The sequence below is a fragment of the Scomber japonicus genome, chromosome 10, assembly GCF_027409825.1.
Source record: "Scomber japonicus isolate fScoJap1 chromosome 10, fScoJap1.pri, whole genome shotgun sequence".
NCBI lineage: Eukaryota > Metazoa > Chordata > Actinopteri > Scombriformes > Scombridae > Scomber > Scomber japonicus.
Genome location: NC_070587.1, coordinates 19399289 through 19425677, shown reverse-complemented (window position 1 = coordinate 19425677; position 26389 = coordinate 19399289). Strand labels below are relative to the sequence as shown.

Below are 26389 nucleotides of genomic sequence, written 5' to 3'. Positions count from 1 at the left end.
GTCATCTGTATTGAGGACCTTTGAAAGATCGATAAAATGAGAGGCACAGGGTTATTTTGTGATCCAGTGACTCAATTACATCATTGACAGTCTTTAAGGATGATGTCACAGTACTGTGTTATGCTAGACTGGCACAATGAAAGGATATTATTAGTGGCCAGGAACTCCTTTGGTTGATCATTTACTATCCTTCAAGGTCCTTTGATGAGATAGTTAAGTTGGAAATAATCCTATAATTATTAAATGATGTAGGGATCCTTTTAACAGAAAGAAAACATGGGCAGATTTCCACATTTTTTTGGGATGAGGTTTTGAGTGAAAGTGAGGTTACAGGTGCTTGATGAGGGTTTATCAACATTATATGAAACTATGGTTTTTTGGTCAAGCAAAAGAAAAGCACTGAACTTCAACATTGGAGACGGGTTACAAAATAACAATAATATCTGAAGAAGGCATATTATTTAAAGGCAGGGACTGCTTTTTCAAGATTTTCCTGGGATTATTCAAATTGTAAGTCATTGTGGACAGGTAAAAAATCAAAAAGTCTTTCAAATCATGTGAAAAGGTTGCTTAGTTGGCTAAAATGGAGCCAATCATCCTCAGTCCCTGTTTCCCTTGCCTTCACCCAAGCCAAATTTCTCTCATGAAGTAGCTTAGCCAGATCAGTGGAAAACCAGGCCAGCAAAACCAGTTTTTCATCACTTCACTCTAAACCTTTGAACGTGTATCCACAATATCTGAGAGCCAATGGTAAAAAAAAGTTTCCAAACGTTTTAAACATGATAATGAGATGAATATTTTCCCAGTCATGGTAAAATAAAACTTGTTTTGAAAAGTTTCATATCACCTCTTATAACAAAATGAGGCTTGAGCTTGAGAATTTTGGCATTTCTAATCGCAGTCATTACACAGTAATCACTAACAAAGTGCAGCTCAGTAGTTGTGGGGTGGGGGGGGTCATTAATAAAAATGAATCAATTTAAGATGATTTCTATGGGTTTTTGGGGTCAGGGTATGTGGGGTACATGAACATTTGGCTAAGAATTAATAAGCTACAAAGATCTATAAAACAGTCAGATACAGGCTTTAGCCTCAATTGAGGCTCATGCAGTGAATGATGGGGTGAGTCAGTCAATCCATCCACATCAAAGCTCCAGGCTTCGTCTTCCTCCCTCTCTAAAGAGGCACAGGAGTCACAGCTATCACTCTCTTCCTCAAACTCCTCTCCAGCCCCCCCATCCCACACCCCCACCACCTCCTCGATTCGCCCTTTCATTATCTCTACGGCAAGAAGGGAGAGAAAAGGGAGGGGAAAAAAACAGAAGAGGAGAGTGGAGAGGTCTGAAGAGGTTTTCAAATCCAGTGAAGCCTGTCACATTACAAAAACATGTCGCTTTAAACTAAATGTGAAATATCAGTAATTGAAGCCATAAATCCACTGTTGTGTTTCCCCTCACCTCCTCCTCCCTCCTTTCCTCTCTCTCTCTCTACCCATCCCTGCCTTGCTCTCTTGTTTTTGTAGGGGTGCTTTTGATGAGCGGTAAATTGGAAATTATTTTGTGTTGTAATGCCGCTCTGAAACGTCTTCCCATTACCATGCGTCAGTCAGCACTGACAGTGAAATTACTCAACTGTCAATCTGGCTATCAAAAGAGATGGGTGGGGGTTGTTCGTGGTGGTCGGTGGGGGGAGGAGAGAGAGAGGTAAAACAGGATTTAGAGATTGATCAATAAAAAGAGGGTGATGGGAGGAGGGGCAGAAGGAAGAGGAAGGGAGGGTATTTGGTCCGTCATAATACTTCTGCTGTGATTGAATAAATCAAAGCTGTTGTGGAATTTAGTTGTCACTATTACCCTGCTCCTGAGTGTTCTTATTTGTGTGTGTTTTGGTGTGTGTGGGTGTGTGTGTACGCCTGGCATGGGTGCCATTACTGGTACAGGCACCATCTCATGAGGGCAGCAGCAAATTAACCATAATTGCAGATAAGGGACAACAGGAGAGGAGAAATGTATAGAATCGAGTAAATGGAATAATGCCTTTGTTTCGCAATAATTTACAGACTGAACAGGGTTCCTGAAACCTAGCTTGGATTCTCTCCTGCTGTGTCCCATGAATGTGTTTGCGTGTGTGTGTCTCAGAGGACACAGCTGTGTTTTTGTTAGTGTGTGTGACTACACTTCTAGTGATATAGCTGGAAAATAACAAGCTAACATTACCTCCAGCTGGTGATCATTATAAAGCAAACACCAACATAAAGAATGGTATTACATTTTCAATTTTATACATTTTGATTCTTGTTGAAATACCAAAAAAAAAAGATCTTGTGATTTATGATGTTCTTTAGATTGATAAACTTTAGCTATAAATACAAACGAGGAAAAATTGCAACTGGAAGCTTTGGCCTCACCTGCATCCCTGGATGTTGTACAATAGTTCAAGAATGTCCTACTATTATTACTGCTGCAGTGTGTGTTGTTGTAATGTGTGTCTGTAATGACTGGTGTGTGGAGAGGCTTTGCAGTATATAAGGAGAGAGAGATAGAGGGAGAGAGGAGAGTGAGAACTCCTTTATTGCTCAATGCTAAATTAATTGCACCAATTATTCACGGAGAGAGTTGTCTAGTGGCGGCCTTCGGGGGGCGAGGCCCTGACCGCTCTCCCTCATTTTTAATTGGCTGTCCTGTTGAATAATTGATTGGAGCAAATGTGAAATGGATGGGAAGGTCCAAGTGTCTTTCATCACAACAGGCCGGCCGCTCTGACAGCCGGCCACAAACAAACTCTGCTGCTGTACGCAATAAACAAACCACATGCAGTGGAATTGAGCTTGGCCACTGCAGTGGGGTTAGAATAGCAGATATGACTCCTGTACAGGACACTGGCCTCTGAAATCTCAGCAAGATGTACAACATCAGTAAAACTGTAACTGGCTAGGCAGAAATCAAGAGGGGTGGGTGTGCGGGTGAGCAGGATATCTATTTGTATAACTGTGTCAATAGGCGCTAAAATATGTAAGTGACTCAGACTGATGTGTGGAAAAGGGATCTCAGGTAAAGCACTTCCTCAAAGTACACTTTAACTTTGAGACAGTAATGTGATTACTGTAGGCAAACAAGACAAAAGTGGGGATGTAGTTCACCTCACTCTAAGCTTCATTTTGCATTATGTGTCATTAGGATGTCATGCTACGCTGCTATTGTGGCACAAAAAAAGAACATTAAAAACATCAGGATTTATGGGAGATGTATTCCTGACATACACCAGTAACTAACAAGTATGACATGGTGACTACCAATCTTTACATCCATGCTAAGTACACAATTACAACTGCATCACCTTACTCAAACTGATGATTTTTGCCTAAAAAAAGGCACCATTCAAATATTATAAATGCATTTTGATCACAGTAGAAACGTATGTCCGAATACAATTTGTTTTCATGTTGTTCCGCACTAAATTATGATATAATTGGCTCTTAGGATGTGTTTCACAGTAAAAAATGTATCAAAATATTATCTGCCTTACTGTTTGTAAAATCCAACACTTAAACATGGATGAATGTTTGATATACTGTCAATCTGTCCATTATTTTCTACACCTCTTATTCACTCTTGCATAAATTACACATATCCTTATGTGTCTCTATGCAACCACACACACACACACACACACACACACACACACACACACACACACACACACACACACACACACACACACACACACACACACTTGCAAACCCCTCGGTAATCAAAGGCTATTAACTCCTGGTGCTTTCGTAACAAAACAGATGTAAGATTCATGAGTCCCTGCCCGTGACTGTTGTCTTTGCCACAGGCTAGTAAAGAAACAATTAGTGCAGAGCTGGCCTCACTGTCCGCCACAATCAATAGTCCCTGATGGTCTTCTAAGCCTATTGACCGAGGCCCGTTCCTCTCCATGACCCCCCATCTGTAGCGGCCGACAGCAGTTTCAGTCCACCTATCCGGACCTTGGGAGAGGGTTACTAGGTTAAACAAGGCCCGATCCATGCAAACAAGCACGTCTCAATGCTGTCTGCCTCAATCTGCATTGGTATGCAAAGATGCGGTGGAAGGTAAACATGTATAAGAGGTTAGCAGCTTGACATAAAACTTCAAAAGGGTGCGCATAACACAAAACAATCAAAATAATTAAAGGTCACATAATGCAAATTGCACTTTTTCATGTATTTTCAACATAAATGTGCGTCCTCAGTGGGAGACCTCCAAACTAGGAAAAAAAGATAATCCTCTTTCTTTTTCTCTTGCTCCATCCATGCTAATATGTCCATTGTGATTCATTGATAAATTTACCATTACTGTAATCCGAATATTAAGGGTGCTACAGCAGATAAATTGCAGTTCCATTATGAATACTTTGAACAGCCTTCAGTCTCTCCTGTCATATAATCTCACATTGTATCATGGCCTTAAAGCCGTAACCACTTCCGGAGCGGGACATGGGCAGCAGCAGCAGCTCATTTGCGTAGACGCAGACAACATCCCACTGAGAACGGGACAGAAACAGAGGGTTACAGAGACATGCTACAATGCATAATCTCAATGGTAGCAAAAAAACTACAAAGACATGTTTTGGGGACCTCAGAGACCTATATTAACTTGCTGAAAAGGAGTATAATATGTGACCTTTAAAGTCAAAGATGGATGGATTTTTGAAAAGAAAAAAAAATGCAGAAAGTCCTGAATACTCATTTTTGTTCATCAGTGAATGTTTGCATTGCAATTATCACCAAGTTATTCACATTAAAGGTTGCAAAAGTATGACTGCGGTGGTGTCTTCCGTGATTTCGATCACTGGACTGGTTTGGAAAATAACTGTACGCACCTTTAACAGAGATGTATGACTCTCAGCAGGTGTACAGTTGTGAACAATAGCACATTTACTGCATCTTTATCTACTGTTCAAAATGCAAACTCACAATGTTAAACTGTGGCATAGTTATAAATCATTTGCATAATAAAATAACTAAAATCATTGTCTTCCTGTGTTTCAAAGAGGATAAACTGTGGGATTGTGCTGAAAACTCATTCTCGGTCTATGTTCACCTGTGCTTTTGAAGACTGCGAGTGTGTATGTGCATGGGTGTCAGTCGACTTACACACACCATCTTGTACCAATCATCTCCCTTTAACAGCAGCCTTAGTGGCACTGAGGCAATCTGGTGATGTTACTGTAATTGTCAGAGTTTGTTTTCGTGTCCTGACAAAACCCTCCTCCTTCCCCGCATGTAAGAACATCTGGACCGGTCCTACTCGCTGCTCCCCGGCCTGCTGTGACAAGCTTTCTCCTCCGCGCTGCCGACGAAGGAGGAGGAGAAAGGAAGGCAACAAAGACGGAAGAGCGGGAAAGGGGTTGAGGCAGAGGAAGCGGAGCAGCTGTAAGGATGAAGGGGTGGACAGCGGTGAACAGGTGTCACTCCCACTGACGGGCTGCCACTGTGGCCCGCCACCCCCGACCCTCCGCCCCACCTGCACACCCACACAGGGTAGTGGTGTAGTGGTAGTTAAGAGAGCACCCGTCCCTCACCCCAACGCCCACCTTCCTCCTCTTACTCAGATGGCATCCAAGCCTTAGCTCAATCTGGCTGCTGGGCTCACAGATTGACGTACACACACGTACACACATGCACTAATTAGCACACAAATGCCTGTACATATTCATAAAGGTGTGAGTATGAGAAATCATGGACATAAGCTTGTGGATGCATGCAAACTTAAACACACAGACACATCTTTGCCCTGCTAAAGTACTCTTTTCTCCCTCTAGATCCAGCTGCATAACCTTTAACTGCAAAACTTATATCAAACTGAATCTACATGTACAATTCTAATATCAATCCATCATCACAACATGTATTATAGTATTCTTGGTAGTCTAGTATTCTATAGTATTGTTATTGTGCAGCTCAAGTTTGATCCATAAGGGAGTTGCTTGTGTCGATGTCGTTATGCACACTGATGACTCAACTTTGTTCTGTTCACCACCAACTTCAGTGGAGCCGAGAGAGAATCTACATGAGGATCCAACTAAAGAATGAATAAATAATTGTGAGGCATATTATTATATAATGAAGTATACTATCTGAAAATAAAGTTGAACATCAACCAGTAATTACTGAAATGCTATATTTGTATAATGTGAACTGGCTGAGATATGGAGGGAAAAGCAACTGGATTACTTTGAAAAATCATGTGACATGAAACTGGAGGTGTCTGCTGTGCTTCCAGAATTAAATATGAAGCTTTCAGGGTTGCTTTCAGGGTAATGGCAGACTGTCACAGACAAATCACTGGCAACATATTTATTTGCTTTAGTAAACAACTAAGGCCTGCAACTAATGATTCTTTTCAATATCTTCTTCTCTGACTAACTACTTCAATCTATCAAATGTCAAGTGGCTTGCTTTGCCCAATCAAGTGTCCAAAACTCAAAGGTAATCAGTTGCACTGACATTAAACAGACCAAAGCAGCAAATCCTCCACCTCGAGTGTTGTTGATTAATTTTTTGTCAGTTTACTTATCAGCTGTCTGATCATTTTAGCTCTGAAACAAATATAGGCAATACACGTTTTGATCCAAGAGGAAGAAATGTGATTTTAACAATGAACATTGAACCTACATAGTGACAATAATGACCATAAGGCCCTTTGTATCATGATCAATGCAGTATATGTTCACAGTATATGTAATGTTCAAAAATATGACAAGTTACATCTTAATGAAGAATGAAAAGGGCTGTCTCCCCAATCACTCAATCAAGATTCAAATCTATTTATCATTTTCCCTCTTATCTGTCCATTCATCCATCTGTGTCCAATCATCATGCTCTCACAGCCTTCATCACCCTCGTCACTTTATCCCAGTAGCATTACAGGACAGTTTGGCCAGAGGGAGGTAGGTGCAGGTGTGTGTATAACGCACCCCCCCACCTCCCTGCCCTCATCCCTCCTCCACTACCCTCCCTCCGTTGCCGTGGTGAGGAGGGCAGTAATTACTCTGGTGTCAGCGTTGCTGGGTGTGACTCCTCCCCCGGCAAGGGGCGGCGGGCATCCATAACCCATCGTCCTGCCACGGGGTAAACGCCGGGCCATCCATCACGCACCCACTTGACAAATACCTTCCATAATAGAAGTTTATTTTTATGGGAGGCTGAATCAAGGACTTTCCCATGCATACAAAAACGTGTCAGAATTATTTATGGCTTGTGCTGAGACGCACAATATGTCATATCAAAGTCCCATCCCGCTTGCCGGCGCTGCTGGAAGCTGCCGGCGCTTGGCCTGTCGATATCTCCGCTCGCTATCAATAATGTGGAACACCGCCACGATAAGCCTCAGGATTCGGAGGTCATACACACACAAACGCATACACATGGGAGCTGACACACACACACACACACACATATTCAGGCATCAAATGCATACACAGACAGGGACATGCAAAAAAACTTGCACATGATGACATACATCGATGTGCTTCCAAATGCATATCAAACGAAGGCAAACATTTTCATGTGAACACACACACACACACACACACGCCTAGAGACTCTCTCATACACACACACACACACACCCACCCCACACACACATCCACACACACACACACACACACACACACACAGAGGCAGGGAGGGAAATGTAAAAACACACAGATGAGATGAGAACATAAATTCATTCATGTGCCCACAGTCCCTCATTTAATGTTCTTTGCAATGAAAACAAGAGTGTTTTTTGCACTTGCTCACAAAAACAAGAGAAATACCAATCCCTGCATGACACAAGTGAGTTTTTCTTCATAGAGTTTATTTACTTTACCTCCCAACCCTCTCCTAAGGATAAAACAATTACCCAATACAAAGATGTTCACAAGGCTGAACTCGGAACTGGTGTGTGTGGTGAGCAGGGCCGCAGATTGCCGTCTGTCAGTTACAATCGCCGCCAAGGTCAGACGGAAAAAACACCCAAAACGGTTTGGAAACGAGGGAGCGTAGCTGATCTATGTACTACGTGTTCGTGTATGTGTGTAAGCGGTATACGTACGACCATGTGCGGTAGAATAATCTCCGCCAGTGCGAGGGCAAATCTGAAGGAAAATAATAATAAAAAAAAAAAAAAATAGAAAAACATAACAACTTAAAGGAAATCCCTACACAGCTGCCTGCAAATCTGAGAGCTGTCAGTCAGCGTGAGTGGCAATCCCTTTCGCCCAGAGAAACGGCAATAAATTGGGTTTCCTGATAAGGCCCCGGCATCACCAGCACAACATCTGACCAAAAAGGAAAAAAGAAAAAATGAGCTGCTTTTCCGTAGGCCACTTGAGGGCTGTCAATCAACATGACTGACAGGCTCACATGTCGCCAGTGGAGAGAAAAAATAGATTAATGTACAGAAGAAGGAGCTGTGAGAGAGAGAAAGAGAGAAAGAGAGAGAGAGAGAGAGAGAGAGAGAGAGAGAGGGTGGGGAAGAGAGAGACAGCATTAAGCCTGGCTGGGAGAAAATGAATAAATATGATAAATATGATAATTGAAATGATGAGATTTTGGTACTTGGTATTGGATTCCGCTATGTGCCCAAAGGGATTAGTCCTTCATTCACTGTCATTTTCAGCCTGTCTGTCCCTTACACACACACACACACACACACACACACACATATATATAAATATGTAAACACTGAGCACCGACGTAAAGTATGCATTCAAAATTGAACACAAAATGCTTACATTTAACAAAAAAAATAAATAAAAAAGATGTAATTCTTGTAAAGGTGGGTTGTTGTATGTGTAAAACTCGGCAGAAGGTGATAAACCTAAAAGTAGCCGTCTACAAACCCACTGGCAAAGTAAAAAAAAAGAAAAAAAAGAAAGAAAAAACAGCGTCGGTAGCAGCGGGAGAACTTTGTCCTGTGAAGACAGAAGATGTATGGCTCAGGGGAGATAGTAGCAAAAGTAAATGATTACCTTTTTACAAACTGGGCCTTTGTAATAAAATGCGTAGGGGGGAGTATTATCAATTCAGCCGCCCGGTGAAGATAGCATTTCTGAAGCCACGGCGAGGCTGATCACTATCTAGAGAGGAGCCTGAATCTGTATTCCTCACTGCGAGTCCAGGAGGAAGAGGGGTCTCAGACCTGCTCGTGTATACGTGTGTGTGTGTGTGTGTAAGGGAGAGAGAGAGAGAGAGAGAGAGAGAGAGAGAGAGAGAGAGAGAGAGAGAGAGAGAGAGAGAGAGAGAGAGAGAAAGTGTGTGTTTCACTGAGAGAGACATCCGTTAAGGCCCTTTATGCCTGCAGGCCCAGCTGTGACAGAACCAAGATCTATTTTCTTACACTCACAAACAGAAAGACATGCAAGAGTGTGTGCGCGTATACACATGAAATCTCTTATACGTGCAAACATACACTCTTAGTCCTTGGGGCATAGAACTATAAGATTGGAGATGAAGTTCTGTGTGAAACTGGGTGTGAGTGTGTGTGTGTATGCATCTCTATACCGTGTGTGTGTGTGCCGAGCTGAGATTCTCTGTTAGATGTCTCACTCTGGAGAAAGACACTGACAGATGACATGTACACAGCCCCGAAAAGACACACACACAACACACACACACAGACACACACACACACACACATGCAAACGTACACACTCTCTCAAACAACACACTTGTCTGATAGCAGTCAAACAGAGTCGAGAGAACACAGAAGAGACAACAGACACACTGGCAAACAGATAGACAGATAGCATGGCAGAGCTCAGCTGCTGGCCCAGAGTCACATCACTCACTTTCAACAAACACACACACACACACACACACACACACACATCGCCAAGATGGTAAGACGTAACACACACAAACATACAAGACAGAAGAAAGAGATGAAGTGAGAGAAGAGTAAGGGGGGGTTAAAAAAATACACAGGGACACAGTCAAACAGAGATATAAGTATAGCCAGAGGCGGTCATGCATACTGTTGAATTGTGGGATATTTACGTGAAACGAGGTGACCGATGATGTGACACTCGTTTATCCCCCCCGTCTGCGTGTGCATGCATGTATCACACACTCCTGCCTTGTGTCAGTGGGTATCAGATGTAACTGAAGCCAAACATTAAATTCAGTCTCCATGCTGAATGAAAAACAATCAATGCATCAATGACGACATGTTTTAACATTTTTGGTGGACGCTTATTGTCCATGAGAAGTGTAAAAAGTGAGATTTGTAGCTTTTCCTGAGTATCCAGGGTCTTGTTTCTAATAGAAAGATGTTGCTGTCGAATTTCTCAAATGTGATTTCTTCGATGCCTTGAGCAACACGCGTAAAAACATTCCTTTGACCCCCACTGGATTGGTGTTGACAGAAGTTTGAGCAGAGGGGCACCCCGCTGTTTTACACATCGCGTTCACTTTACTTGTCATGAGGAGTGCTGCTTGTATATTTATCTTTTGTGGTTCTGGAGGGAGATTTCTAAAGCGTGAGAAAATAATCTTGATGATGATGATGGGTTTAGAGCCTTCCAGTTTGTAATAGAAAGTCTGTTTTACAGAGATGTTGCATTATGGGAATTGTAGGTCTATTGTTTTTGGAGATTTGCCCATACCAGTGAGTAACAGTCAATGCATCTCTGCCTCTGTTGTTGCCATTTACATCAGACTTTTTTCTTTGTGAAATTGTTGGAAGGGCCCTTTAAAAATATTCTGCAAATTAAACTGCAATTATTACAATGATAACACATTACAACAGGTGACTGAATAATATGTGTATGTCTTATTATATGTTTTTTGGAATTGGGTAAACTGAAATCTAGAAAAAGTAAAATGCAATGCTTTATGAATTATGAAATTGAGTGAAAATGAAAGTTTGCATCAATTTCTTTTAAAAGTGAAATTATGAATTAAAGGCTGCTCTGATATTCTGAGGCATTGTATTTAGATAATTATACTGAATTCAAATGATATTACAAATAATAATATAATAGACATGTCCTTCCCTCAGCCACCCAAACTCTGATTTTTTAAAAAGTGCCCAGTTCAGATACTTATCTCAGCTAACACACAGCGCAAAGCTCTGTTACAGAAATTCTGAAGTCCCCCCCACCCTCTCTCTCCATCCTCCTTATTCTCCTTTTTTCTCTCTCTCTCTCTTTTTTTTTACAGGTGTCAGAAGAGATTTCATGGCCTGTGCGTATGTGTGAATTTGCCACACCCCTTTTGAGTGCTAATTTACCCTTTTAGGTTTAATCTCCCCGTGAGTGGCTTTCCTCGCCCTTTAATTAGGCTATGGGGAGTCGACACCAACACTAAACACACACTCTAAGACTTCGAGACACGCACGCAGACTGCTACTTTCTAACATAGACACACACGTACAACAGTTTATGTACACACAAACACACACACACACACTGAAACGCTGCAGAAACACAGTCCCAGACTTGAGACACGCTTTGCTGAGACAGTCCTCATCAGCCCTCTGTGGGCCTCTTTCACACTCTGGCTCCCCTCAACTGCACCAGTCACAGAGTCAGGACAAAAAGAAAAAGGGAAGGAGAACAAGAAAAGAGGAAAAAAAAATAAAACGTAAAAAAAAAACTTAAAAGTGAGATATTCTATACTTGTGAGAGGACACAGAGAGGTGCTGGCAGTGAAGGTATTCATCTCTTAACTTTTTCCATTTCAAATCTATTTGTCAAGTTAAGGCCACATCAGATTTTGGCAGACACACGTGGCAACGGTAGATACATGTTTGAATTTTCTTTTTTTTTTGAAATTCAAAGACTTTGCTGCCCATCCGTTTTCCATCAAGATGCCGGTGATATGGACACTCATTGAATCCAAAAGGCCAGGCTTTTTCTGGGATTCGCTCGAATTACCATCATCGGCTTCATCCCTAAATTTGTGATTTGGGCACAGGGCTGATGTGTTTTTGCATTAAAGTCTTGTTCTGCAGTTTAAAAGTAGCCCATATGATCCTAATTCTATATAATTGCTCAAACCTTTTTAATGCAGCTGCTATATATCAGCAGAGGAAGACAATCACAACTGAATGCTGACAGGGTTTTCACTGTGTGTTAGCGACTGTGGGGCAGAAACATGTTAACCACTGAGCTGTATCAATCAGACACTAGAAAATAGATCTGTGGTCTGTATTGTCACCCTAATTAATCCTCTTCCTTTTCCACCTACGAGTCTATCTTCTAAAGCACCACCTGCTCCAGTGGTAACTCAACACCGAAACTCCTCACTTTTACTTTTTATCCCTGTTTTTCTTCTTTGCTCTACAAACACACCACAGATTTACCCAAACAAAACTAGCCAATAAGGAGGTAAATACAATAACAGCAGTAGTGATAGTGGCTTGTTATGTTGGAAATAAAAGGGCACTTAATTGGGGTCTGATAGTCTAATAGGCAGCCCCTCTGATTACCAACTCTGCACATTGGCTTAAATTAGCCCGCTGATGAGCAGCCAGGGGATTCAATTATGCTGGGGGAGAAATAAGGGGCCCTAATAGGCCACTGTATCAGGAAACATGGGACTGGGCTTGGCTAAAGCACTGGTAATTGGTTGTTTAGTTGGGGAAAGTTGAGCTTGCAAGTAATCAGAGACGCTCAAGCGTTTGGAGAGCCACCAAACAGACGACATGCAGCGGCTAGAGGAGCAAAGGAGGAAGACAAGGGTTCTTGGCACAGTAAAAGGGGCAAAGGTCACGGTAGAGATCTCAGAAGTGCACTCCAGCCTATGAGGGTGTACATCAGGGGAAACATGTTGGTAGTCGGAGATGTGTTGACTCAGTGAAGGTCAAGATGGGGCAAGCATACATGAAAGTGAAAATCAGCGGTCAGCCTTATCTAACAACCTGCTCTCCTTTATATTTTTTCTTTCTTATCTTTTCAGTATTCTTTGTGTCACCCACCTTTCTAATCAATGACTACTTCTTTTATTTCTGTCTTTCTTTCTTCGTCTCAGGCAGCTGAGCTGTTAGCCGTAGCTGGATACGTACAGTGTGTCTGAGCTGAGGGAGAAGGGGGATTGAATTGGATGAGGCTTTATAGGAGCCGGCGGCCTGTCTGGTCCCATATTCACTGTCCAATACAGGAAGAGCAGCTCTGCCCGCGAGCATCCCCTTCACACGTCACTCACAGGAGGCATTTGTGTGCGTGTGTATGTACTGTATACTCATATAAAAGCATACTCTAGAGTTTCAAGTATTTTAATGCAAATATATGAGATAGCCACTGGGGTTATGTTGCATCTACTGTAAAGATATGACTGCACAACAACTGAACATACACTTTCCTATGTTACAAATGCCACTATCAAATGTAATATGTGACTAAAAGCCTGTGCAGACAGTGTTATCCATTTTGTGCTGCTATCACACTTTGCCACTGTGCCCTACATAGGCCATCAGCAACTTTTTTAGAATAGTGCAACATAAGCACACACCTAACATAACTGTGCCACTGCGACTCCAGGGAGTAGATATCAAATGTCATCAATCTGCTTCAATTTTTCTGACACTGACAGAACTCGTCCAGAGGCTCAGACAGAGGTGGAAGTTGACCCTATCTGACAATGACACTACTCTTCAAGTCATCATTTACCATGTGTGAGAATCTGTTTGCGATCGCCTAAAGGTGGCACAAACACAATGTAGCCATCACTTTATATTCAAAGCAGGCAGAGGACCTACTGTCGCCGTACTGATTGGACAGGACTTGCCTGTCAAGGCTTTGATTGGCCACTAAACGGCTGAGAGGAAGCTCTCAGATTGGCACCAGCAGGAAGGGAAGGGAATAGAAGGAAAGGATAAAACAAAAGGCCGTTTGTTGTGGCTGATGTGTGATAAATGCAGCCGTTTGGAGGAGTTTTCACGCTCATTGGAGCAGGTCATTATGCAGGAATTGCTGCTTGCAAGGCCCCAGCTTGGTTTCGGAGTTGGTTTACTTAGACACGTGCAACGGACGGAGTAGGTTTTACTCTGAATCTGCTCAGTTAACATCCCAAAACAAACTCACTCGCACTTTTATTGTTGCATCCCTCCAGGGATACACAGACACTGAGCAGCCGCTTCTCGACTGTAATATCTGAAGCTGTACTGTGTGTGGAGAGTGTGGATTGAAAGGAGTAGCTATGAAACACAGAGCAACAGTCTGAGAGATGGACCTTAAAGGGCACAGGGAATGGTTGTGAGTTCAAAACAATACACTTCAGTCCTCAAAGTGAGCCATTCAGCATCAGATAAACTGAAAGGTGTTCCCCCAACAGGGAATAAACCAATTAACACCTCAACACTGGCTTGACCTAATCTTCAAGTTTATACATGCAGGCTTGCTGAGGTTGAATAAAATGGAGAGACACAATAACCAAACAAGGTACAAAAACAGAAACTGTTATAAAGACAGACATTTATTCATGTCTGAAGCCACATTCATCAGATCTTATGCATCTCATCAATATGATGCATTTCATGTGTTATAACTTTGATACTTTTACTTAGACTATAACAGTTGAGCTTAATTTCATCATTGTTTACTCTTCTCTTTATTGGTAGAAACATGTATTGGCTTCTCATTAAGGCTGCAAATCCCTTATTGTCTCCAATGAGACAATAAACTCAAACTAACTAAATTTATGCCATAACAGCGTGAGCACAATGAACCACCCTGTTCATCTGATTTTACATCATACTGAACAGAATGACTTTTTTCATTAATGCCTATCATCTGAATGCAACATAAGGGATGTGACACAAAGACGCAGGTTCATCACTAACGCTGACGACTTGATGTCCTATAGGTGTTTTTCAAAGAACTGCGATACATTGTGTTTTGTTTTTTTTCTGCATATTTTCCCACATAGAAGCGTGTCACATATAACACATTGTTATTAGAAACAGATGTTGATTTTATCGCCGGTGTCTGCGGCTTCTTTCACAACGTCGACACAGTGTCATATGCGCTGGGATACCAGGACACATTTGCATGACATACACACCTGTCGTCCACAATGCAACACGCTGCCGCAACACAATACGCAAGTAAAACTCAGGAGAGTAATGTTTCATTACATGACGAACAGAAGGTGAAAGCAAGGGAGGGGGAGGCAGAGAGGCACGCGGATGCATAACTTAAGTAAAAGCCATCGAAAGCCATATTTGTTTGCAGATTTGTTTAATAAGGAAAAATATATGCAAACAAATGAATTTGCCTGTGGTTGTAACTGTGTATTAAGATCATCACTTACAAGGCCAGGTCTCCTCTAGCCCTCTACAGTAGCCATCCATCATGCATTATTAAGGAAAATAGAATCTGCATAAAGCTGCAACAATGCCTTGAAGAAGTTTATTTATTTATTTGTTTTTATCTTTTTAAGCACTAAGCAGCAGATCCAAGTACTAAGTCGCTGTTAGCTAATTACAAAGCATTTGATCTCCATGCCCCGAAGATGTGCAATTATAACCTTGGTTGAAAATTAGGGAAATGTTTCATAATTAAAAATAGCGGAATGAAGATGCTCTGACAAAGCTTATGGCGACATCCCACCTGTGTTCGTATGTGTGTGTGTGTGTGTAACATGGGTTTTGGTATTGAAGTGGACAGGAGCTTTATTCAACAAAGCCACTGCCCTGCAACCACAGCTGACCTCGCTGGAGGGAGACAGCAGAGAAAACAGGAAATATAGCATTTCCCAAAGCTGCACCAGTTGCAGTGTACTAGCAGCATTTTAACTAGAGAGAAAGTTCTAGTAAAGGGGTAATTTAACAAAGTCTCAGCACTCAGAAACCTGTGGCTCTAGTACTGCTGCAGTGCTATCTATGCTGAGATCACACAGGCACCGCCACTTCTTTCCGGCATATCTCTCTGCAGATCGCACTAGGAAGACAATTGTCATTACCATTTTATTAAAATGTGTCCTATCAGCAACATTTTACCCTCACATATCTAACCTCCTTTCTTTCTTTTTTTCTCCTTCTTTTTTTTCTCCTCAAATTCTAATCATCATTCCCCTCCATCACTTGCTGGGTCTAATTCCCTCTCTTCCTTCGTTTGCAAAGGACCTCTGCTTTCATCCTTGAGAAGGGCTTTAATTCGAAGTGCGACGCTGAATAAAGAAGGGAAGACGGAAAGAGAGAGGGGAAGAGAGAGAGAGTGATATGGAACGACAGAGCTGCGGCGGAGACGTTCGGGTGTCAATCAATCCGACGCGAGGGGCTGCAAGGGCCCGTGACTAGGGTGCGTTTGATCTGTGTCTTTCAAAGGGGGAACAGCGGGAAGGGCCATCACAGACGATTTGCCTCTCGCTGCTGGCCCTAGTGCCACTCTGACAGAGAGCAATCACAAGCAGGTTAATTCAACATCTACCTTCTTAATCTTTTTTTTCTCCTGTCTTTCTTTTGGTCTCGTTCTGTCTGCTTAGATGAAACACTGCTCTTTCCGCTAACACCCCCACCTCGCTTTCCCCTCTTCTGAAAGAGAGAAAGATCACAAGTGCACTTTCGACGCTTTTTCAAACCACCTATAGTTTGATTGCTTTGGTCTTAATCAGGTTTAAGAGTTGTTGATTTTCTGCATTCCTGCTATGGTTTATTTTCACATTGCTGTTGCGAGGCGAACATTTCTAGCAAACTGTAATGCATCAATGGAAGCTAAGTGGGATTTCAAATTTCTTGCAGAAAATTGGTGCAGCGAAGGATTTTCTTCTTGGGTAACAAACACCACGAGCTGCTTTTTTTTTTTTTTTTTGGATCGTTTAATTTGCTTGTCATTTTTTGGTTCATATCTGCGGTGCGGTGTGAGTGGAATATGAATGAGAGCATCAAGATGACATCTTGAAAACACGCTGCTTAACTTGACTGAAAGAGGAGGATGTGTTCCCTGCAGATAACTGAAACATGGGGTGAGTTCCAGACAAGATCTGACCTTTGCTCAGAAAAGTGAAATCTGAAACCCACAATGTACACTGTTTGATACAGCTGTAGTGGAAACATTGTAGGATCATGTCCACCTTCTCACATTAAAACCCCAACCTTGGAGAAACATAGAGAGAGAGATCTCCTTTACAAGGTCTTGGAATAACTACTGTGTTTTCATTTGGCTTAAGAAATAAAAGTTGGTAATGAAATTGAAAGATTGTGTTCCTCAGCAAAGGTCAGCCATGCATAAGGACAAACACAGGTGAGGAAAATTGTGGGGTTAAAGGGTAAGGAGAGGCAAAAGGTGTGCCTGGGTTAGAGGTGAGAGGGTATGGAGACGTCGAGGAAGGGAAGGAGGAAGGATTTTTTAAGTGTAGTTAAGGGTAAAAGGTTGTATAGAGAGGGTAAGAGTTGGGATTAAAAGATACCACAAGGGAGAGGTCAGTCAAACAATCTGAGGAAATTACACCAAGACTATATCTCTTTCAGAAATGTAAAAAATAAATAAATCAAGTTTTCAGCATCAGCAAGACTATTCAGTTTTGAAAGGAGATACACCAAAGCGCCGCCAGAACGCACGGCGCTCCCCTCCAACTCTACTGCTTTTATGTAAGGTCAGAGGGATAACAGGATAAAGCCTGTCCTCTCTGCTCCTCTGAAGGACAAGCACTCTGACGATTGGATTTGGTGGCCTTCAAGGACAAAGGAAGAACACTGGGATACAAAGGAACCAATAGAGGAAGAACAAGATTTCATCTGTCTCTGTGGTCTGAGTGATTGGCAGGGTTAGCCAGACCAGCAATCTTTGAGTACTGCCTCTTTATGGTTGCGTGACCCTCTATCAGCATTTAATAGGAAGACTCGATCCAGCGACAAAAAGAAAAAAATACTCGGGGATTCTGGAAGATCTGACCCTTGTGGAATGAAAGAGCTTGTGTGGAGTTGTGTGGAGTGATTTCAATTTTTTTTTTTGTTGAAGATTAGAGATGTGTAGTAGATAGGTCAACTGGATCCTCTACTGGAGATGTGTGAATTTGCTTTGCTTTTCCATTTTTTAACCACGACACAGAAGGTATAACAGTTGGAAAATCAAATTACCTGCATGTAGGTAAGCAAGGTCTGGGTTCTCAATATCAGGGTGACTGTCCTTCAGGTGGTTGCGGAACTCCATGGGAGAGTTGGTGGCGTAGCTACATTTAGGACAGTTGTACATCTTCACTCCCTCGTGTTTGCCCGTGTGGAGAATGTGCTTCCGGATGTTCTCAGCACAGTTGGATCTAAGAGAGACAAACAAAGATGAAAGGCCTCATTCCTTTTTGAAAAAAAAAAAAAAAAAAAAAAAAGATTAAAAGATGAGAGTCATGAGGGAGAAAACACAAGATAAACGCTTGGCAACGTTCCCAAGAAAGGTTTGCTGTAGTACACATAACACATGCACACACGCACACACGCACACACACACACACACACCAAAAAAAAAATCAAGCTGGGCTTTGGAGCTAAGGGAGCATCCGTGTTTGGACAGACTCTCAAAGCATTCATTGCCTAAATACGCCTCTGTGAAACAGGCCTGCAACAAGCAAACGACTAAAGGCCGCTTTCACAAACAACAAAACGTCACTTGTAAAACAAACATTTACATCCTGCATACTCTTTTGATATTCTGTTATGGTTTTACGTATCTTTTAGATTTTTTTCTTTCCTTACAGTTGTTGGGTTTAGTGTGTAATGGTGTTGGGAGCTATGTGTAACGACTGCTATCCAACTGCAAGGGGACCTAGTGGCCCACTGAATGCATTAGAGATACAGTATGTCTGAGCGCTATGTATCTTTTGAAATTTTATGAAAGGTGTAGGATTAGTGGTGTATTTTCTGTGTGTGTGTGTGTGTGTGTGTGAGTGCGTGCATGCATGAGCGGGATTCTGTGGGTCTTTTGGCTGGTCAGATAGGGCAGGCCGAGCAGTGAGCTACTGCAGGGTGCAGGATGTAATGATGTCAGCTCAGAGAGTCACACACAACCCTCAGCTGATTAATGATGCTGCCTGACCTGCTCCAAGGCTCTATCTAAACCTGCCCACGGACACACACAAACACACACACACACACACACACACACACACACACATGTATGTGCTGGATGTGGCAAGACAAACATGCACATACATACATATAAAGACATGAAGAAACCTCACTTTGTGCCAAAATAAGAAATTATAAATCTCTGATATGACTACATGGGTGTAAATATACAGACAAGATTACACAAACGCTCACGTATGTGTGCAGAAGTACACATATAATGCATCATGCAAGCGAGTATGTGCGGTGTAGAACACGCTTTCATACACACACATAAACACACACCATCATGAGTTGATGGATGGGGCACTCGTGCTCAGTTTGGACCTGACATTCTCGGACAGTATAATACGCAATTACTCTCCCTTATCACCTTGGCCGGGACAATAAAGCCTCACTGTGCCATAGCTCACGCCAGCCAAGGAGAGAATTTGTTTTCACTTTTGCAGAGACACCTCTCTCCATCATGGGGCCACAGTCCAGCCCGGCTCCACTGGGGCCTTAAAAAAAATGTAGTGGGCCCTCACTGGGTTCTGTTTATGCTGTGTGAGACGCAGAAGCGGCAGCCACTGGTGAACAATGAGAACTCTTCACATAGCTGAAGACAAGGCTGGGTTGCTGTGCTATCAACAAAAGAATAAATAACAGTTTGTAATTCACAGTGCTGTTTTTGCCAAGGGATTACTGATGGATACAACACCATACTGTATATGTGATTCAAACTATATCTAGTTCATGAAAGCTTCAACATCTGCTTTAGAGAAGTTAGAGCTCTCATTTCAGGGTCACAGAAAGCGCTGCTTGGATTCCTGGTTTGTTTTAAAGTAAGAAGAAAAACCTGGTAGTTTAACTATTGACAGCCACAGAGAATGAATGAACCTTCCTACCTCACTAGAAACTGCCACAGTACTCGCCACACTTTAATTCACAAGTGATATGCGGTACAGAAACACCACTGAATTAGAGTAAGAATTAAAATTACTGGTCCTGAACGTGAGACTTCCCTAATGCCTCTTTTAAAAAGCATAGATTTAAAGTCTTGTAGCTTTACATCAATATTGAGTGCGCAGAAGTTGAAGGGTTTAAAGAATTTGAAATATCTAAATGTGCCTTATGTGCATTGAGTGACAGCGTATAGATATGTACATAACCCTTAATAAAACATATGCTCAATCACTTATCCAGCATTTTGGCACAGATTGTTATGATTACTTTTCTATCAGCCATCACTTGCAAAACAATAACAGGTTCACAGACAAATCACGGCCACATCTGTTGACTGCATAATGGGGGGAAAAAAAAGATAGACTGAAGAATTTAAACTGTCACATGCTCACAAATTAACGCAAATCATTGTGCTTAAAAAAATGCATTTAATACTAAAAGTGAACTGATTTCTTATTCAAAAAGTGGGAGCATAAATAGATAAAATTTGAAGCGGAGCTAAAAGGTTCTAAAGAGAGCGCGGGTGGATTCCTAGGGGGGCCATGCTATCTCTCAGATATGGTAATGGTGTAATTGTCATATTAAAACAACACAACGTGCGTTTAGGAGTCAGCAGGTGTCACAGTTAGTGAAAGCCCACACCAGCCCTCCTACTATACACTGTATTAATTAGTCCAACACTGTTTCAACTTCCTCCCCCATCCATGCACTCACCATGGGAATCAGCCATACTGATGCTCGACGGAAGCATCACCCCTCCTCTGCTTCGTTCTGTCTCTCCCTCTCTCCTTTATTTTAGCCATTTCCATATTCCTTCTCCCAACGAGTGTATGGTAATGGGAGAGGTGTAATTGAGAGGCGCTTCGTTAGAGGAGATTTAAATGTGTTTCTTTGTGTGTGTTAAGAGTTGAGGTGGGGTGGGGTGGGGGGGGGGGTATTTGGATCAGTGGTGCTATTTGGATCTTATTCTGCCAAGAAGGCCCAGTTATCATCATTAACACCCCCCCCCCCCCCCCCTCCACTTTCCACCCTCTCCCTCATCCTCTCCCTTCTCTTTACGAGGTCGCAAACCTTCCTGGCATTGACAGTAAGTGTGTCATCCTCAAAGCTCCCCGCTGCCTCAAATTGAAACAGTATTTTAACAGGTAGATTGAAACGCGAATGCTGCGGCGTTCGATAAACAATAATAGCCCTAAGAATGGCGCTAACGTGGCAGGAGTCAGAGGCTACGTATCAATTAGACTGTTTAAGATGCCACCGTGACTTTAATGAGAAAAAATGAAAATTGTGAACAATAGATTGCTATAGCAAGGGAGCTGGAGAATAGTCAAATAGACATCATTAATTGACAGCCCAGGACTCCCAGTGCAATATCATTAGAATATTTTTACCACTATTCTCCAACTATAATTATCCCCCTCTATTATCTATCTCTGTCTGAATAGGAGATGAGTGGCATTTGATAAATCATTCACTCCCTGCTCATTTACATGCATTTGAGGAGCAGCCTTGATGGAGATAACATTGTATTGAGTGGGAGCCATAGATGTCATCCATAACATTTAATATGGATATCTTTAATTGTGCAAATCAGATGTATACCCCTGGAAACAGACACAAACATTTCCGACATCCGAGTGCTGTCAATCACGCAGCTCCTAAATATTTCTTTACAACTAACATCATATCTATTTCATAAGGCCGGCTTACATTGAAAGGTCAAACGTGGTAGCTCTTTATCGTAGCTCAGGCCACCGGAGACGACAGAGTTTTAAACATGTATTCAGAGTGTAAAAGCAGGGCGAAGGCGAGTCCCCTCTCGGCAGTCTGAGGCCCCCGTATTCAATTCCTCATCCTCACATTAGTAAACCAGCGGGGCGTTGCTGTATCCTCAACCTCCCCCGCCCCCCTCCTCCTCATCCTCTTCCTACCTTGCTCCCCCCTTCCCTCCCCTCTGGACCCCTCAGAACCCCTGGGGCAACTGAAATGTTAATTGGGCTTCTAATTTACTGTTTCATTTGCCCCTATCTGTAATGATCATTAAATATCAGTGCGGGAACAATGGGGCCCAGGAACATTTGGTTTGCTCTTTATTCAACATCCTCCTGATTTTTTGGGTTAGCGCTACTTGTCCTCACGTTCAAAAAAAGAAAAAAAAAACCTCTCTGATCAACTATTTTTACATATTTTTTCATAATTCATCACTACAAATGTCTCATAAAACTCAGAGTTAAATGAGACATTTGGTTCCTGGTTTCTGACATGCCATGAGATATGTTCTTTTCTGTCATGATAAGAACAGATTACTTGGCAAAACACCAAATCATTGAAGTTGGTCAAATTAATATCAACTATTGGCAGTTTAAAAGGTTTACATATTTAACAGCTGTACATACAGTATATTGACCTTCACCCCTAAGATGTGTGATTTGTCATCCTATGATGTCCTTTGTGCCTGCAGTTGAACCCAAAAGAACACATATTAAACTTCAATGATGTTATTTTGGCATGACAATCTTCAAATGTAAATATGGTGAATCTCAAATCAAACATCAAAAAACTGATATTGGTTGAATCCTTAATTAACACAGACAAGAAACACTTCTTGATAACTTTAAGAATAAGGTCAGATAATCTTTTGATAATTGCAAAATATTAGCCCGATTTTTCAGCATTTCTTTCTTTTTTTTTTTTTGTCTATGTTGGACTGCGTGCAAAAGACAGATGAAATGAGTTGAGCGCTTCACCGCAGCGGAGCAGGTGTAGCAAGCTGCCGAAATGACTTTGTCACAGAGGGGAAAAAACGAATGAAGAGTACATCTAAAACCAATGATGGGTTTGAGATCATTCCCTTTCACACTCTTCTGCCACAACCTGATGAGGAAGCACAGGATGAGAGAGAGAGAGAGAAAGAGAGAGAGAGAGAGAGAGAGAGAGAGAGAGAGAGAGAGAGAGAGAGAGAGAGAGAGAGACAAGGGGAGGATGAGAAAGAGAGAGAGAGATGGAGAGATGGAGATGTGCAACGCCAGCCAAAACTTTTTCAATTTCACCGACAATTTCCTGTGTAATTACTGATGTGGTATGATGGTGTTTTAATGACAGGGACCTGCCAGTGACAGTGACATTGTGTGTGTGTGTGTGTGTGTGTGTGTGTGTGTGTGTCTGTGTGTGTCTGTGTATGTGTGTGTGTTGGGGGATCTGGCTGGGCCTGTTGATGATGGCAGAGTGATGAGATGGAGCCGTGCTGTGGAGATTAGACCTGTCTGCCCTCCACCTCTCCCAGGCATCCTTTACACGCACACACGGACGGACGGACGTACACACACATGCACACACACACACACACGGATACACACAAACGGACACACACACTCTCACACACACACACACGGCCTCTAGCATTAACACCACCCCTCTACCCTTCCAAACTACCCTACAATGCCACCTGCTATCTCACCATCACACACACACACACACACACACACACATTTTTACACCTCCCTACAACACCTCCCACCCCCACCTATCAACCCCCTAATCATCAGTGCCACGGCGGCAGCCATCAGCGCCACCAAGCGTGGGCGGGTCAATGAGCCGGTACCTGTAGTCGCACCAGGGGCAGCGGTATGGTTTCTCCCCAGTGTGAACACGTTTGTGCCGCGATAGGTGGGACTGCGTGGTGGAGGCGAAGTTGCACAGCTTACATTTGAAGGGTCTCTCTCCTGTGTGGGTGGAGGGGGGTTGAAAAGATAAGAGACAGACAAGGGGTGATTAGATGGTGACTGGATGACATGAGCTTTTGACACAAATGTTCACCAACAAAGTCAAATAGAAAGCTACATGTGTCATGGTTTGGCTGAACCATTGAAAGTTATGAATCTACAGTTTAAGTAGAAACGGCTAGAATTTTTTGAAGAGAAAGTGAGTGTCCTTGCTTCCTCTGTTATTATATAACACGTTAATACAGGTAGGTGACAAATAAAAGGAAAAACCAGTACAAGTCTGAAAGCTTGACGCCTACAAAGAGGGGATCTAGTGGCTATGTTATGCTGTGGGGAGCATTTTGCTGGCATGGTTTGGATCCACTTACCCCCTTAGATGGAAGAGTCACTGCAAATCAATACAGTTGTTAAAGTTGTTGCAAGTGATCACCTCTATCCAGTGATAAAACATTTCTATCCTGATGGGAGTGGTTTCTTCCAGAATGATAATGCCCCCATCCTTAGGACATAAAGCGTTACTGAATGGTTTGATGAGTGTGAAAATGATGTGAATCAGATGCTATGGCCTTCATAGTCACCAGATCTCAACCTGATTGAACATCTATGTAGTATATTGGACCAACATGTTAGACAGTGCTCTCCACTGCCATCATCAAAACACCAAATAAGGGACTATATTTTGGAAGAATGGTGCTCATCCCTCCAGTAGAGGTCAGAGATTTGTAGAATCAATGCCAAGGAGCATTGAAGCTGTTCTGGTGACCCAACACCTTACTGACACACTTTCTTTTGGTTTTTCCTTTAATTTGTCATCAGTCTGTAGTTGTTGTATGGGTTTGTCTACTGAACAATTGAGATCGGTTGAAGTATAACTACTAACAGACTTTGAATTTTTCCCCCCTTAAGCTTAAGCCTCATAGGCAGTTGAAGTTGGCAATTGTAGACAATGAAAGTAGTTGAACTAACAGTTGCAGACTAAGAGCTGAAAGCAGATAAAATGTTGGTTGAGGTGTAAGGGATGAAACAGTTAAACTGCTATGTAAAAAGATATGAAAGAAGTTGCAATGGTAACACCAAACAATAAAAGAAACTGAAATTTCATTTGATGTTTGAAAGATGGTTGAACTGTGCAAGCTACACATAGTTGAAGTGCCAGTTGAAATATTCAAACCTTAGTAAATATAAGCGTGAGTGACTAGAGGCTGCAAGCAGTTGAAATGCTGCTTATAATGTTATTGTTTTGTCAGTTTACCCATCAACAGGATATGTTGGAAAATAATGAATGGATGAGCCTTGGTGGTGATCCAAACAGGAGACTTGTGTCATTACGTGATAGATAATTACCATATTTGACTTGATTCTAAATTGTAAGTTTATGCTTAGAGGGTCAAAAAATTGATTCAAATTAAAATGAAAATGGCAGGACTGGAGTCTGTAGGTGAAAATTGTGTATTGCTATGAAATGTTTGTTCTCTTTGGGAATTTAAATGATTTTTCATTGTTATATTTCAAATGGCAGACCAAAAACTGAGTTATATTATATGGGGTTTCAAGATTGTCAGTGTTTAAAACTAGCAAAAAAACCTTCTTCAGTCTGTTTCAAGAAGCTGCTAACTTACAGTACATTCAGGAAGTTTATTAACTTGGCATAAAATGAGGATTTTAAGTGTCAAGTGTTTGTTAAAAAACTGTTTCATGCCAACAGGAAAAACTTTAGGAAGGAAACATTTAAAATGGAAACAGAAAACTTTTCAACTTCCCCCTCACCCTTTAGCATTTCCAAGTGCTTTTATTGTTTGTGCCACTGTCATAAAGACAACCGGATCACTTTCCGTTTTCCACAGAGACTAGCTCAGCGAACAAACGATCAACATCACTTTGGAAATAAGAGGAAAGAAAGAAGCATGTTCACTGAAGAGGTAAACTGAAATTGTCACAATTTTATATTGAATTTGGGAACAGGAAAAAGTTACTGCAATGATGGTCATTACATAGTAATAACTTTTTTGAGTAACGTTATTGCTTCGCACAAAGACAGCAGGGGGAGTAGGCTAAACATAAGGAGAAAAGGCCTGAGTTTAATTTATAATGGGAACATGAAAGCAGACAGAAATTCTTTATTATTGTGTTGAGAAAAGTGAACTGGATTGGTAGCATGTTCTTTCATAAAATGAAAGAATCTCAACAACAGAGACAGTGATAACATATTTTCAGTCTGTTGATTTTCATATGAACAGGTAGATGAACCTGACAGCCAACCTGACTGGATACCTATCCAGTATTCTACAGATGTAGGACTTAGCTTAGCTAACTAATTTCTTTCTATGTCAGCTAGCATAGCTAATATGAAGAAAGCCCTCTAGAAATCAAAATGCAAGTTTACTCAGGTAGTATACCCAATGCAACTAGACACAGCTATAAGTAGTGTGTCAACAAATTTGTCTGTGCAATATTCCACATTTTATGATAAATGTGGAATAGAAGGAGGTTGGCCATAAAATGATCATTATATGCAGCAACTAATAGCTACTGGGGAAAACAAAAGTGCTCTCTTCTTCCTCTTTTGGTTTTGCAGTGGTTGACACATTTCCTATGTGCCATACCATTCCTACATTTTCCCGGGAGATCATGCCTGCTGGCAGCCAGAATTGCATAGTGAAAGTGAGGTTTATAGGGAACCAATCTAAA

The 26389-nt window shown here is 41.9% G+C and overlaps 1 protein-coding gene across 1 annotated transcript in view; it reads right to left on the bottom strand.

The window, feature by feature from the left end:
• Nucleotides 1-26389, bottom strand: part of znf407 (zinc finger protein 407) — a 149631-nt gene that overhangs the window by 26959 nt on the left and 96283 nt on the right. Inside the window, exons 9-10 of the mRNA XM_053326313.1 lie at nt 23581-23701; nt 18054-18232 (exon numbers count right to left, since the gene is read on the bottom strand). Of these exons, the coding sequence (XP_053182288.1) occupies nt 18054-18232; nt 23581-23701 (300 nt within the window). The remainder of the gene's footprint in view (nt 1-18053; nt 18233-23580; nt 23702-26389) is intronic.